This window comes from Gossypium arboreum, chromosome 11 (assembly GCF_025698485.1).
Source record: "Gossypium arboreum isolate Shixiya-1 chromosome 11, ASM2569848v2, whole genome shotgun sequence".
Classification (NCBI taxonomy): Eukaryota; Viridiplantae; Streptophyta; class Magnoliopsida; order Malvales; family Malvaceae; genus Gossypium; species Gossypium arboreum.
This window is the reverse complement of record NC_069080.1, coordinates 12,298,274-12,311,319: the sequence shown is the minus strand read 5'-3', so window position 1 is coordinate 12,311,319 and position 13,046 is coordinate 12,298,274. Positions and strand designations below refer to the sequence as shown.

The 13,046-nt window shown below is 32.0% G+C and overlaps 4 protein-coding genes across 4 annotated transcripts; 1 reads left to right on the top strand and 3 right to left on the bottom strand.

Annotated features, from left to right (window-relative positions):
- Positions 1 to 2,035: 2,035 nt before the first annotated feature.
- Positions 2,036 to 4,375, bottom strand: LOC108473129 (uncharacterized). Its single transcript, XM_017774683.2, has 2 exons — positions 4,157 to 4,375; positions 2,036 to 3,089 (listed from the first exon to the last, which is right to left on the bottom strand). Exons 1-2 carry the CDS (start codon positions 4,273 to 4,275, stop codon positions 2,090 to 2,092), a joined length of 1,119 nt encoding a protein of 372 aa, XP_017630172.2. The 5' UTR covers positions 4,276 to 4,375; the 3' UTR covers positions 2,036 to 2,089.
- A 238-nt stretch (positions 4,376 to 4,613) lies between these two features.
- On the bottom strand, positions 4,614 to 5,367 carry LOC108473165 (protein SEED AND ROOT HAIR PROTECTIVE PROTEIN). The gene is made up of 2 exons (XM_017774706.2): positions 5,184 to 5,367; positions 4,614 to 5,113 (listed from the first exon to the last, which is right to left on the bottom strand). Exons 1-2 carry the CDS (start codon positions 5,365 to 5,367, stop codon positions 4,767 to 4,769), a joined length of 531 nt encoding a protein of 176 aa, XP_017630195.2. The 3' UTR covers positions 4,614 to 4,766.
- Positions 5,368 to 9,128: 3,761 nt separating this feature from the next.
- Positions 9,129 to 10,582, bottom strand: LOC108471479 (protein SEED AND ROOT HAIR PROTECTIVE PROTEIN-like). Its single transcript, XM_017773090.1, has 3 exons — positions 10,576 to 10,582; positions 9,588 to 9,836; positions 9,129 to 9,463 (listed from the first exon to the last, which is right to left on the bottom strand). The coding sequence occupies exons 1-3, from the start codon at positions 10,580 to 10,582 to the stop codon at positions 9,129 to 9,131; spliced, it is 591 nt and encodes a 196-aa protein (XP_017628579.1).
- LOC108473456 (60S ribosomal protein L19-1) lies at positions 10,468 to 12,986 on the top strand. Its single transcript, XM_017775017.2, has 5 exons — positions 10,468 to 11,016; positions 11,811 to 11,933; positions 12,190 to 12,503; positions 12,609 to 12,670; positions 12,754 to 12,986. Exons 1-5 carry the CDS (start codon positions 10,905 to 10,907, stop codon positions 12,776 to 12,778), a joined length of 636 nt encoding a protein of 211 aa, XP_017630506.1. The 5' UTR covers positions 10,468 to 10,904; the 3' UTR covers positions 12,779 to 12,986.
- Positions 12,987 to 13,046: the final 60 nt, after the last annotated feature.

Sequence of the window (13,046 nt, the reverse complement as noted above, 5' to 3'; positions counted from 1 at the left end):
TGGTATTTTTACTAATCTGTTATTCGAATTATTCGAGTTATTCAAATTGTAAAAGTTCAACTCGACTCAAACTCGAAATCTAAAATTTCTTATTCGAGTTGACTCGAATAATTCGATTCAATTAACTCGAAATTTGAAAAAAAATTTAATTTTTTCGAATCGAATCGAATTTTGCTCACTCCTACTTCCAATATTAATTTCATATGTCACTTACCAAGTCTTACAGAATCGAAGAACGGCTTATGGATATGAGTACATCATTTTCAAAAGTCCGAAGGCTGAACAGAAGCTCATGAGTGCTAAACAAAAACCCGTAAAGGTTGAACGAAAGCTTGTAAGAGCCGAACGAGATCCCGTAAAGGTTAAACAGAAGCTCAAAAGAGCTAAATGGAAACCCATAGGGTTGAACGGAAACTCATATTAGTTAAACAGAAGCTCGTAAGAGCTAAACGGAAAGTAAACAAGAAAGTTCACAACAAATTCTGAACCTCGGTTTACTTGGGTAATTTTCCGTCAATTCTTCCTTTGTTGTCTTTTGCCACACAACGATTGTACTCAATCTCGCGTTCCATTTAAATTGGATATTCACTTCAAATTTATAATTTAACAATATTCCATTTTTCAACAATAGACTAAATACATAATATCATTCACCAATTCAATATAATTAATTAAATTTAACCATACAAACTTATTCATGGAAGAATTGTAAGATTCGTGGAAGTTCGAGGACTATTCTGCTAATTTTTCTTTTTCACGATTATATACGGGCTCTTGATCTAAAATATAAAATTACTTATTCATTAACATATATTTCAGTTCCAATTCACTTCACAATTAATACCCCTCAGTTTTTAAAATTACACAATTACCCCAACTTTTGTAACTTTTGCAATTTAGTCCCTTACTAATTAGTCTTTCAAATGAGCTAATTTTTTCTCAATTGATAATTTATCTAAATATTATAGGCTATTATACAACTTTTTATATTCAAAATTTCAATACCAAGCCCTAATATTTAATCTTTCCACAATTTGGTCCCAAAATCAATATCTATTAAAATCACTTTATAAAATCATCATACAACAAAATTAAAGCTCTAAATCCATGTTAAATCATCAAAAACATTCAGTATTCATCAATGGTAACTTTCAAAATTAGAAATAAAATCAAAAACTAATGAAATAGATAGTTCGACCTAATTGTAAAAGTCTTAAAAACACAAAAATTACAAAAAAAAAGGCAAGAATTGAACTCACATGAAGCTAAAATATGAAAAACCAGCTTAATTAGCACTCCTATGGCTATTTTTGGCTAAAGGTTGATGAAGAAATGTCTAGAAAATCCTTTAATTGCTATTTTGTTTGTTTAATTTTTTAAAAATTTTCCCATTTTGCCCGTAGATCACACTAATTTGTTATTTCTTCTACACTTATGCCGGCTTAGCCAACTCATTTAGGCTTATTTCCTCTTTAAGTCCTCCCTTATTTAAAAATTAATCCATTTAATCACTATTTCTTTAATTAGCAAGTTTTGCACCTTTTTCAATTCGGTCTTTTTTAATTAATTAACTATCATAACGTTAAAATTTTCTAACGAAACTTTAATACTACCTTAATGACACTCCATAAATATTTATAAAAAATATTTATGGCTCAGTTTATAGAATAGAGGTATTAGTACCTCATTTTCTAAACCACTTAACCTAATAAATCCTTACAAAACACAAATTACTAATTTAAAAATCTTTCTAAAATCACATTTAACTCGTAAATACTAAATAATAAAATTTACGAGCTTACTCGTCGAATTTGGTGGTCTCGAACCATTGTTTTCGACACCACTAAAAATTAGGCTGTTACATTAATAAATGCGATGTTTAGGCTGGATTATGCAATTGAGAAGTAGAAGTAATGAACAACAAGTCTAAACCAAACCAAGCCCAAATATGCCAGTTTGTTGAATGCTTTATTAAACCATTCATGAGGACAAGCTTCTAAGTCTCTTTGTTGTTCTTGCTATCAGTGCAACCTCATTTGTCAAATGTTTTAGCCAAGTAGTGATGAAACATTTCTTTATTGTCATGCCTCTAGACTTTGTTTACAGATAGTGGAAGGCTAATTATACATCTTTTTGCTTTCTTCTTCTTCTTCTTCTTCTTCTTCTTCTTCTTCTTCTTCTTCTTCTTCTTCTTCTTCTTCTTTGAAAATGATGATTGCATTTGTGAATATTCTTCTTCATCTTCTTCCTCTGTTGACAATGATGATTGCAATGGTGAGTCTTCTTCTTCTTCTTCAAGTATTGATCCCACTGGTGAATGTTCTTCATCTTCTTCTGTTGAATTTGATGATTGTAACAGTGAGTCTTCTTCTTCTTCTTCTTCTTCTTCTGTTGAAAATGATGATTGCATTTGTGAATATTCTTCTTCATCTTCTTCCCCTATTGACAATGATGATTGCAATGGTGAGTCTTCTTCTTCTTCAAGTGTTGATCCCATTGGTGAATGTTCCTCATCTTCTTCTGTTGAATTTGGTGATTGTAACAATGAGTCTTCTTCTTCTTCTTCTTCTTCTTCTAAAAATGATCCTGTTGGTGAATATTTGTCATCATTGTCATTGTCATCGTCACCGTCGTCACCGTCGTCGTCGTCGTCATCGTCGTCATCGTCGTCATCATCGTCGTCATCGTCCTCCTCCTCCTCTTCTTCTTCTTCCTCCTCCTCCTCATCATCATCATCATCATCATCATCATCATCATCATCATCATCATCATCATCATCATCATCTTCTTCTTCTTCTTCTTCTTCGAATGATGACAAAGATGATTGTTTTGGTGTTAACTTTTCTTCAACCATTGATTGTTTTGCATAATCATGGACTTCTCCGTTCTCTATCTCTATGTCAATGGCTTCCATCATCAAATAGTCATTGCTCTCACTTTTTACCACGTTTATCGAATTATGATCACTTAATGATCGAGAGCTCTCTCCAATAGCATCATGACTTTCAGTCATTCCAATAATTTCTTGCTCTGCATTATGGATTGGAATCTCTATGATGCCAACGTTTGATGTTCCATGATTTGAGCAACTGCAAATAAACAATCATCCAATATCATTTATAAAAGAAACATGGCAGTGATATTTTGATAAATTTGTACATTCGATGCAACAGATAGAAGAATCTTATAACAAAGAGTTTTGCGTGTTGAACTTGGTGAGATTTAAATGTGCTAGAGATTAGAGGTGTTCATGGGTCGAGTCAAGTCTAAGCATGATATTAACACATTTCATGCTTGTCCAAGCCCGACTCAAAATATGAGCTTAAAATTTCGCCCATATTTGAAAATGGTTAACCCAATCTCATTTTAGGCTTGCTTATATTATTTTAAAAAAAAAATTATATATTTTTATTTATTAAAATTTATATATAATTATCTTAAAATTTTTATAGATTACTGTAGATTTAATTTTATGAGTTATAAGTTACATAATATATAAAAATAATATAATATAAAATATTACAAGCTCAAAACGAATTAAAATTTTGAAAATTTTTGAAATTGGATGGCGATTTGGCCTCACACATGAACACCTCTAATTGTAATATGATCGCTTCAAAGTTTGAGTTATTCATATAGTGCTTATTAAATCAAACTTGAACAAGTATTTTAAATTTAATTAAAATCATTTATATGTCACAAATATTTTTAATTAAATTTAATTATAATGTATATAAAATATTTTAATAATTATACAAATTCTTAATCGATTTGGATTAAATTTTAATATAATGTAATTTTGTTTCAAATACCCTAAAATTTCAAGCGTATTTTGACAAAATAAAAAAATTGAACTTTTAAAATTATTTTGTAATTGTTTATATATTTTTAAAGAGTAAAAATTAAATTGACAAAATATAAATATTGAGGATTAAAATATCATTTTATCTTATTTTATTTTGTAACAGCCACGTGAGCAATTCTAATGACAAAATTGACATAGGCATAAGAGTTTTTAGATAAAAAAAATATAAAAATTCAATGTTTCTATAAAACTAAATTTTAAATTTCAAAAATTAGAGGCGGAACCATATATGTTTCTATAAATCTTGGTATTGTAATTCTATGGTGGAATGTTAACATATGAAAAACTCACCGTGAAATTTGATATAGAATTGAGGAAGATACCTCCTGCACTACAAAATCTAGCCCTTCAATACTGCTGCCACCTGCATTATTTCTCCCTTGTTCACAACTTCTCTTATGCTCCTCCATATTGTTTTTGTTTTCGTGAAGACGAATTGTTTTAATATTGCTGGTTTTTGTTGTGTCTGATTCTTGGCTTTAATCTCTCACAAAGGGATTCTATTCTTAAAGAGGGGAAGAGTATCAAAATGGGTTCTTGAAGCATACATTAATTCTCTGGTGAGGCTATTCAGCATCTTATTTTGCTTCACGCACGCTCCTCTCTACAGATTCCGTTGTTTTCACCTCTCAAGACGATACGTAACCCAACCAATTGACGCAAATCTAAAAGAAAAAAATTTCTTACAAAAAATGCAGTAGAGAATAATTGCTTGTAGCTCGAAAATTAATGGGAAGTAACTGATAACTTTGGGATATAAACAAATTTTCTCCCACCCAAACAAGAACAATTGTAATTCTTTACATTGTTCCTATGAAGTATATTTTCAATCTGTTATTGATGGAATCCCAATACTGGAAAGAAGTAAAACAAAAATGAATGTTTTATAGCAGCGGTTATTTCAGTATCCATCGTCGGGGATTGATTTAGCCTCCTGCTCTGGAACGAAGAAGAAAGGCCCCACAGTGAATAACTTGATGTTCTTGTCGTGGAGGCGTTGGAAGGAGACGAGAGGAGCACCGGAAATGCCTTTGTTGTCATCAGTGGGAACATCGCAATCCTCGGAGGGAGAGAGTTCAAGGAAAGCCTTGCAATTCCTAAAACTCTGGTTTTGATCTTTGACCTCGTAAGGAGATATGGTTGCAATGAAATAGCCCTTTTCATCTGTTGCACAACTCAAGATGGACAATGACTCTGTTTCGTACCCATACTCATCCACACCCTCACAGGTGATCCTCGCCACAGCGCCTACACCCATAAAACACATTCTAGAACAATTTGCTAAACAGTAAAATGATAATGTAGGGAATTGATTTACCTTGGAGCGGGGTGAGTTTACTTCTTGATTTGCAATAAACAATGCCTTGAATTCCAATCATTGTGGAGAGAAGCCTTTCTTTTTCAGAATCTGGGTTCTTAAGGTTATATTGAGCGTCACTGGCCGAAACAATTGACAAAAGAAGCATAAAAATCGCAGAAAATAAGAAATTGTTAAGTACCATTTTCATGTGCTGATCAAGTAATATGGTTGAAATTGAAACGATGGATAATTGCTGTTTGGGGGGATAATAGGGTTATATATACATAACATTGGCCTTTCTAAGGAGAAGGGACAAAACTTGCTGGATGGATGGATGGTATGGGAAAGACTTGGGTGCACGATGGATTTAACAGGCAGGTGGGTAGCACCAAATAATCAACCATGCATGCAAGATCTAATTATCTAAATGCGACGTGCAAACCCAGCTAATAATTCGTGTATTTGCTTCTTAATTTTTAAAAAAATTATTTCATTCATCTTAAGAATTTTGTTTCTTAATTACTTTCTCCATTAGCTCGTTGACTTTAGACCAATTATTTTAGACGGTGCACTGCTGTCCGGTTTTCTATTTGGCATAAAGTACGTTTATAAGTTAAAAATGAGCATGAACGAAAATTAGACGTTGTCAATCGGAAATGGATATGAAATGTCTACTATTTGATAAATTAAAAAAAAAGAATAAATTACACCAACAATTACATTGGTTTCATTTCAGCCACTTAACTTTAGAAAAGTGACAAAACAGTTTTATCGCTTTTCGTCACAGACGTCACGACAAAGTGACATACTAGATGATAGCGTGCTTGGTGTAAAAAAACCCTCCAGTTGGCTAGTTACCACCAATTTAATAGCCCTATCAATAGCAATTTAGGGTTTAAGAAGAGAAAAAAAAGAAAAAGAGAAAAAATGGAGTTGCCTCCAGTTTTTAAATCAATCTCATACTGCATCTCTGCAAGTGATTCCTCCAAACTTCAAAGGTAACAATCTAAGGCCAAAGCTTTAACCTAATTGCTCCATATTCTTCTGCAGTTACTCAGGTATGGCTGTTGCAGCTTCAAACCAGAATGTTGTTGCTTTAGGGGTCATAGTAACATAAGGAGAAGGCAATTTACCCAAGCTTCTCCTCACTTCTAGTCATGGCAGGTAACGTTCAAATCTTCAAATGTTGAAGAAATGACCCACTTTTTGCAAGATTTTCTTTTCCGAGTCTTTTCCAAATTTATTCAACTCCCTTGTTGGTTCAATTGATGGGTCAATTTTTTTCTTTTTCATTGATTCAGGTCTAAAAGAAATTTTATCTATCTTTGTTTTTGGGTGTTTTAGTGAAGCTGAGATTTATCTATTTGGTGGTTGCATTACATCTTGGAAAGACATGGTGTTTCAATGGTGGAAGGTTACTGAGGAAGCCAAAAAGAACAAGAAGAGCAAAGACATGGTGTTTCAATGGCAAAGAATCAGACTCTACGAAATTAGGCATGAAGAATTTTTTTTTTACAGACTTTCTTCTTCATCTTCTTCTCTGTTATTAAGGGTTTTTTTAGGGTTTTTTTTCAATTTCTTCTTAAATTGGGTGGGTTTCCACGTGGACATCCAACATGGCAAGTTAACTGGCCACATCAGCAATTAATTTGCCACATTAGTGGTCCCGTTAAGACACTAACGAAAACTGTTAATTAGTGATTGTTTTGTCACTTTTTATAACGCTAGTAACTATTTTGTTATTTTTCAAAAGTTAAGTGACTGAATAAATCTAGGTGTCTATTTTGTTAGTTACCCTAAAGTTGAGTGATTGTTGGTGTAATTTACCCTAAAAAAAATTAAGGAAAAATCTTTTTAGTATTAAATTTTATAAAAAATTTGAACAACAAATTTTATAAAATTGAATTTGTATTATGAAACTCTTTGAATACATTACTAAAATGTAAGAAACAGATATGATTATTTTGTTTGATATAGTAAATCTTGATTTTTGTAAATTAATTATTTTATATTTTTAATCTTACTAATATTGTATTTTTATTTTATTTTGAATAGTATTGAATAAAAATTAAAGATAATAATGTGAATATTTTAATTTTTAATAAAATAAGGAATAATTTATTTCAAAAATAAAATTTTGAAAATGAAATCAACAAATTACCTATTAAGTAAAAAAAAGTTATTATAGTGATAAAATGTTGAGATTTTCCATATTAAATGAAATGAATTTTTTAAATAATTTATCAAACACATTTTTAATATTTTCGATAAGGAAGCATACGTGAATTGCAAATAAAATAAATGAGAATATAAAGAATACTAACAAAACTACTAAAACTCAATACCTTAATGTTGATTTTCTTAAAATTTTATGTTTTGGCTTTGGTTCACAAACTATGTTACATCCAATACAGTTGGATAATATTATTAGTATATAGTGGTTTCATCCATAAAATTTAGTATATCACAATAATTAATATATGCATGAAAGAAGAAAATATATAATATATATTTAAAATAATAATAAATGATTTTCTATGAAAGTTGTAGGTTTTTTTTTTAATATAAGAGGATGATCATTAAAAGATATTTTAATTAGTTTTATTATATTATTTAATTGTAAAAATGATTTTCTTTATTTTTAAAATTAGTGTGATGTAGAGGTGTGCATGGGTCAGGCGGACTCAACTAAAAATTTAAACCCTTTTGCTAGGCTCGAGCCTGCACTCCAGTAAAAATAGGCCTAAAATTTTGCTTCAAACCCAACCTGGATAAAAATATTAAAACCCAAATGTCCATATTAATTTTTATATTATTTGAAAATATATATAATACATCAAAATATTAAAAACATCTAAATAAATATTTCCCAACAAAATTAAAAATAAATTTTAAAAATATGTATACTTAAATAACACTAAAATAGATGCAACTTAACAAGTAAATGCCTCTAAAATAATAACAAAATTAATAAATGTCTTTAAAATGATAACAAATTTAATTATCAATAAAATAAGTTTATACGATATCCAAACAATAACAACAAAATAGTAGTAACATAATAGTAAAATGGTAACAATATAGGAGAAAACAATAAGAAAATAATATTAAAATAAAAATAAAAATAAAAACATAATTTTTTTTTCCTTTAGTGAATTCGAGCCGGGCCCGGGCCAAAAATACCTTACCCGAGGCTGGACCCTTTTTTTTAAACGGGCCTTATTTTTTTTGTTCAAACCCATTTTTAGAATTTATATTTTGCCCAAACCCTCCCAAATTTCAGTAAGCAAATTTCTTCCAAAAAAATTCTAGTTAAAAAGATAACATTTTAAATATAAATTTTATTTAGAAATAATGATTTTTTAAATGATAATTTATTTTTTTTTGTAATTTGAGGGTTTTTTTGTTTTGGAGGAATTGATAAATTAAAAATATATATTTTATAAAAAAATTGAATGACATAATTATTTTATAATTTTATTTTAGTTTAATTATTTGTTTTTCTTACTTTTTATCAATTAAGTTGGTGTCACTTCATGTTGGAAATTTTACATGTAATATAGATATAGATGCAAAAATTAAAATTAAAATTTTAGCTGCTTTAAAAATTATTAATTTAATTTAAGTTTTTTAATTAAATGAAAAATATATTTTAGTCCCTTACAAAATTAATAATTTGATTCAAATTCTTAACTCATAGCTCTAAAATATTTTTAAATTTTCCCTTAATCAATATAAAAATTCTGGTATCGTCCTTAATCTAAATTGTTTACCAACCCAAAAAATGAAAAAGAAAAAACGCCTTGTAATAATGATATTCAAAAGTCAAAATGTCAAAATTGAAAAAGCAAATCTCTTGTAGAGATTGCAACAGCCAGCTTATAATGAAAACATTACGAAGCAACAAAAGAGGTTCAATACAGAAGATAAAATTATAGAAAACGGGGAGAAAGAAGTGAAATTTTAGCAACCAGTACGGGTAGATTGAGATTGGGGAGTGTAGAAGAAAGGCCCCACAGAGTACAATTTCATTTTCTTTTCCTTCAGGACACGGAAAGTAGAAAGAAGAGCACCATCGATGCCTCTGTTGACATTGGTGGGAACATTGCAGTTCTTCAACGGAGAGCTGTGAAGATAAGCCTGGCATTCTCTAACCTTTAATTTCTCAAGGCCACTTAATTTATTAGACAGTGGCGCAATGAAGTAACCTCTTTCATCAGTTGCTTCGCTGCAAATGGAAACACTTTTCTCCACCCCATCCTCATCAACTGCTTTACATGTTATCTTTGCTGAAGCACCTGTTCATGTATGAATCCAATTCAACTCAAATCTTCCTAAATTGGAAAAAATAAATTCATATACAAAATGAACAAAAGGGATTATCATGAAAACACTTGTTATTGTTGTCTAACTAAACTTTACCTTGAACTGGAGAATACCCGGAATCTAATTTACATAAAACAAGGCCTTGAACACCTATGGAGAGACGATTTTCCTTTTCTTCTTTTTGTGTGCCATAGTAAGGCTTTTCTTTTTCTTCTACTTTTTCCTCAGGTTTTGGCGTGTAGATATCTTCTTTAGTGCCATAAATAGGGTTTGCTTGGGGGCTGTCAGCTGGTATTCCATCAAAACCATATTTAGATGAATCATCATAACCAGCGGAAGAAATGACTAGCAGCGACAAACACAAGTAATGAGAAAGGCAAGGAGAGACGAGAGAGAGCCATGATCATCTGACCATTCGTGCCAACTCTGCAATGTAATAAATCAGACGAAGAGATGAAGAATATTAGGGGCTCCCATTGCATTTTATGGGGAAATACTGATAGATATATTTTTATTAAGATTAGGAAAGAAACCAATTTAAAACTAAACGTAGAAATGAAATTGGGTGCACGATCCATCTATGGAATGCACCGTCTAATTCTCTCTCATGTATACGACTGGTCTTTTTTTTCCTTTTGGTGTCACCCCAATAAACGAAATATCATCTACATTGTTTTATCGGTGTATTTTCTCTCTTCAAACTTTCTCAAGGTTATTTTTGCAAACAACCTAAAGGAGCATGTGGTTGATATTTAATAACCAAAGTTTAAATTCTTACAATAACATTCCTTCCACTAATTTATGATGCCCCAAAAAATGTTAGCAAAAGTATCATTTTCAAGTTCCTTAATGTACCAGATCATTTTCTTGAACATGGCAGGGATGACCATTGAAGCCCACCAATGGCCCCGCTGGCTGTATACACCGGAGTACGGGTTTTAATCCAATTGAGTCAATACCGTGCTCTTTTGAGGTCTTTTAACTAAATTTTTATTCAAATTAATTCTTAAAATCTGACCTTTTTTCTTTCTAAATATTTAATGTTGACGGCAAGATTCTTTTGAATTCTCTACTCTAATCTTACCATCCATGTATGTCGAAATTAAGGATTTTTGAGCGATCAAAGATTGGGGTTTCACGTTCATTTTAGCCTGCACTTAAATAGCTTAGGGTTTCTCCAAGACAAGCTTAAAGCCTTAACCAAAATTAGGCCCATGAAAAAATTGTAGTCTCAGAAATGCAATTAAAAAACACCCGGGTCCAAACAGGAAGAAGAAAACAAAGTAGCAGCGGTTCCAAACCCTAGGGTTAAGGAGTTAAAAATCTTATAAAACAGCCGCTATCACTTGTTTCTTATCCTTCTCCGCTACCTAAGACAGAGAGAGAGAGAGAGAGAAACACAGAGAGGGAGAAATGGTTTCTCTGAAGCTACAGAAGCGGCTCTCCGCGAGCGTTCTAAAGTGTGGAAAAGGAAAGGTTTGGCTCGATCCTAATGAAGTCAACGAGATCTCTATGGCCAACTCCCGTACGTCTTCCTCTTCTCTCCTTTTTTTCATTCTCCCAACATCTTCTACTTTCCTTATATCCGTTTTAAGTGCTATTTGGCCTTGGTTTTGCATCGTTTGCTGCCAATTAAACGGTGGATATGAAGCTCACAGCATGTTTGTATAAGCAGCTGCTGGTAAAATCAAAACTGAAAAGCTAAAGTTTCAATTTTTTTAGGAATAGGATCCCTAATAACTTCGGTAATTCAAATCTCAATTAAAGCGCGTTCCTTTTTTATGGTTTTTCTAGTAATTTATAAACGCAGAGTTTCGTGTAGCTAGCGCATATGCGCCTAGGTTATGTAGACGTAGGTTTGTGATTATGCAATTGTTATTTTTTTTTTTTACAGTATCCAATTTCTTGTTAGAAAAAAATATCACTCTTTTTATTAAAACGCATCCTCTGGTGAATACATCACTCAATTTTGGGGATTACTGAGAAAACCGAAAGTTTCCTTTCTTTTTCATCTTTCTATACAGGGATTAGTGAATGCTATTGAATCAGTCTCAATTTTGCCTTTTTCAAGTGAAATTTACTTTAATTGAACAAAAAATTACTTTCTTGTTTGTTCTAGTGCATATAGTGTATATAACTCAACTTTAAAATAAATTATTGCAAGTTCAAAATTTATACAACCTTCTGGTCATAAGAGAATATAATATCCACACATTAATGTTATGTTAGGGCATTGTTCTTTCTTTAGCAAAGAGAAGTTTTTTATTTTTTGCTATTGCTTAATTTTCTTCATTTTCGTACATGAATTGGAACCTGCAGGCCAGAACATAAGGAAGTTGGTTAAAGATGGTTTTATCATCAGGAAGCCAACCAAGATTCACTCTCGATCTCGTGCTCGTCGCATGAAGGAAGCCAAGAGAAAGGGACGTCACTCTGGATATGGTTGGTTATCTTAATTATGGTTGTGGCACTAAATGGACTTGGTTACATGCTTGCACATTAAGTACAATGTTGAATTACTAGTATATTCTTGAATGCTCATGTTTTTGGCGTTAGGATGTCCAAAACATACTAAAAAAAGTATGGAATGATGTATGTTTAGATTTTTATCCTGCTAGGAATCTATTGTTAGCTATCAGAAAGAATATGTATGTATTGAATTCTATTAGTTGGGTGCTAAGTCTTATGTTGATTCTAGGTAAGCGCAAGGGTACAAGGGAGGCAAGGTTGCCCACAAAGATCTTATGGATGAGAAGGATGCGTGTACTTAGACGCCTACTCCGCAAGTACAGGGAATCAAAGAAGATTGACAAGCACATGTACCATGACATGTACATGAAAGTCAAGGGTAATGTGTTTAAGAACAAGAGAGTCCTCATGGAGAGCATCCACAAATCCAAGGCTGAGAAGGCCAGAGAAAAGACATTGGCTGACCAGTTTGAAGCTAAGAGGGCTAAGAATAAGGCAAGCAGGGAAAGGAAACATGCTAGGAGGGAGGAGCGATTGGCCCAGGTAAGAACTTTTTGTATGGTGCAGTGTTTCTGGTATGCACTACACTGTGCAAAATGTCAATAATGTTGAGTAGATTACTTATATGGCTGGAGTTCTTTTCTTCAGGGACCTGGAGGAGTAGAGAAGCCAGTTGCAGCACCACCTGCCGCCACTGCTCAACCAGCTGGGTAAGTATATCTTTGATATTCTACTTATTTTCCAAAAATGATCGGTGTTCAAGTGATTAATTTCTCTTATGTTTCTTATTCAGTGGTTCCAAGAAGTCCAAGAAGTAAGGAGGACCCTCTGGCGAAGAAGTGTGAGCCATGAATTTAGAAACATGTCCAAGTAGTTTTTTTGTCGAGCCAGTCTGCTGTTTTGGTCATTATGAACTTGTTTTAAGTTGGATTAAGGTTTCATGATTTTGTTCTCAGTTTCCATGCTGTTTTGTTTACTTTTTTCTGACATTTATTTATTTTTGCTATGGTTTCATTGATTTCTAAATACCATCGTTTCATAGACTGCTTAATGCTTGCTACCTATGCCTTCTGAAACAACCAAGCA

Coding starts and splice junctions, on each gene's coding strand:
- LOC108473129 (XM_017774683.2), bottom strand. CDS start 4,275: ATGGAGGAGCATAAGAGAAGTTGTGAACAAGGGAGAAATAATGCAGGT. Junction 3,090..4,156: donor ATTCTATATCAAATTTCACG/GTGAGTTTTTCA, acceptor GTTTATTTGCAG/TTGCTCAAATCATGGAACAT.
- LOC108473165 (XM_017774706.2), bottom strand. CDS start 5,367: ATGGTACTTAACAATTTCTTATTTTCTGCGATTTTTATGCTTCTTTTG. Junction 5,114..5,183: donor TAAACTCACCCCGCTCCAAG/GTAAATCAATTC, acceptor TTATGGGTGTAG/GCGCTGTGGCGAGGATCACC.
- LOC108471479 (XM_017773090.1), bottom strand. Junction 9,464..9,587: donor CGGGTATTCTCCAGTTCAAG/GTAAAGTTTAGT, acceptor ATACATGAACAG/GTGCTTCAGCAAAGATAACA.
- LOC108473456 (XM_017775017.2), top strand. CDS start 10,905: ATGGTTTCTCTGAAGCTACAGAAGCGGCTCTCCGCGAGCGTTCTAAAG. Junction 12,504..12,608: donor GGGAGGAGCGATTGGCCCAG/GTAAGAACTTTT, acceptor TCTTTTCTTCAG/GGACCTGGAGGAGTAGAGAA. Junction 12,671..12,753: donor GCCACTGCTCAACCAGCTGG/GTAAGTATATCT, acceptor TTTCTTATTCAG/TGGTTCCAAGAAGTCCAAGA.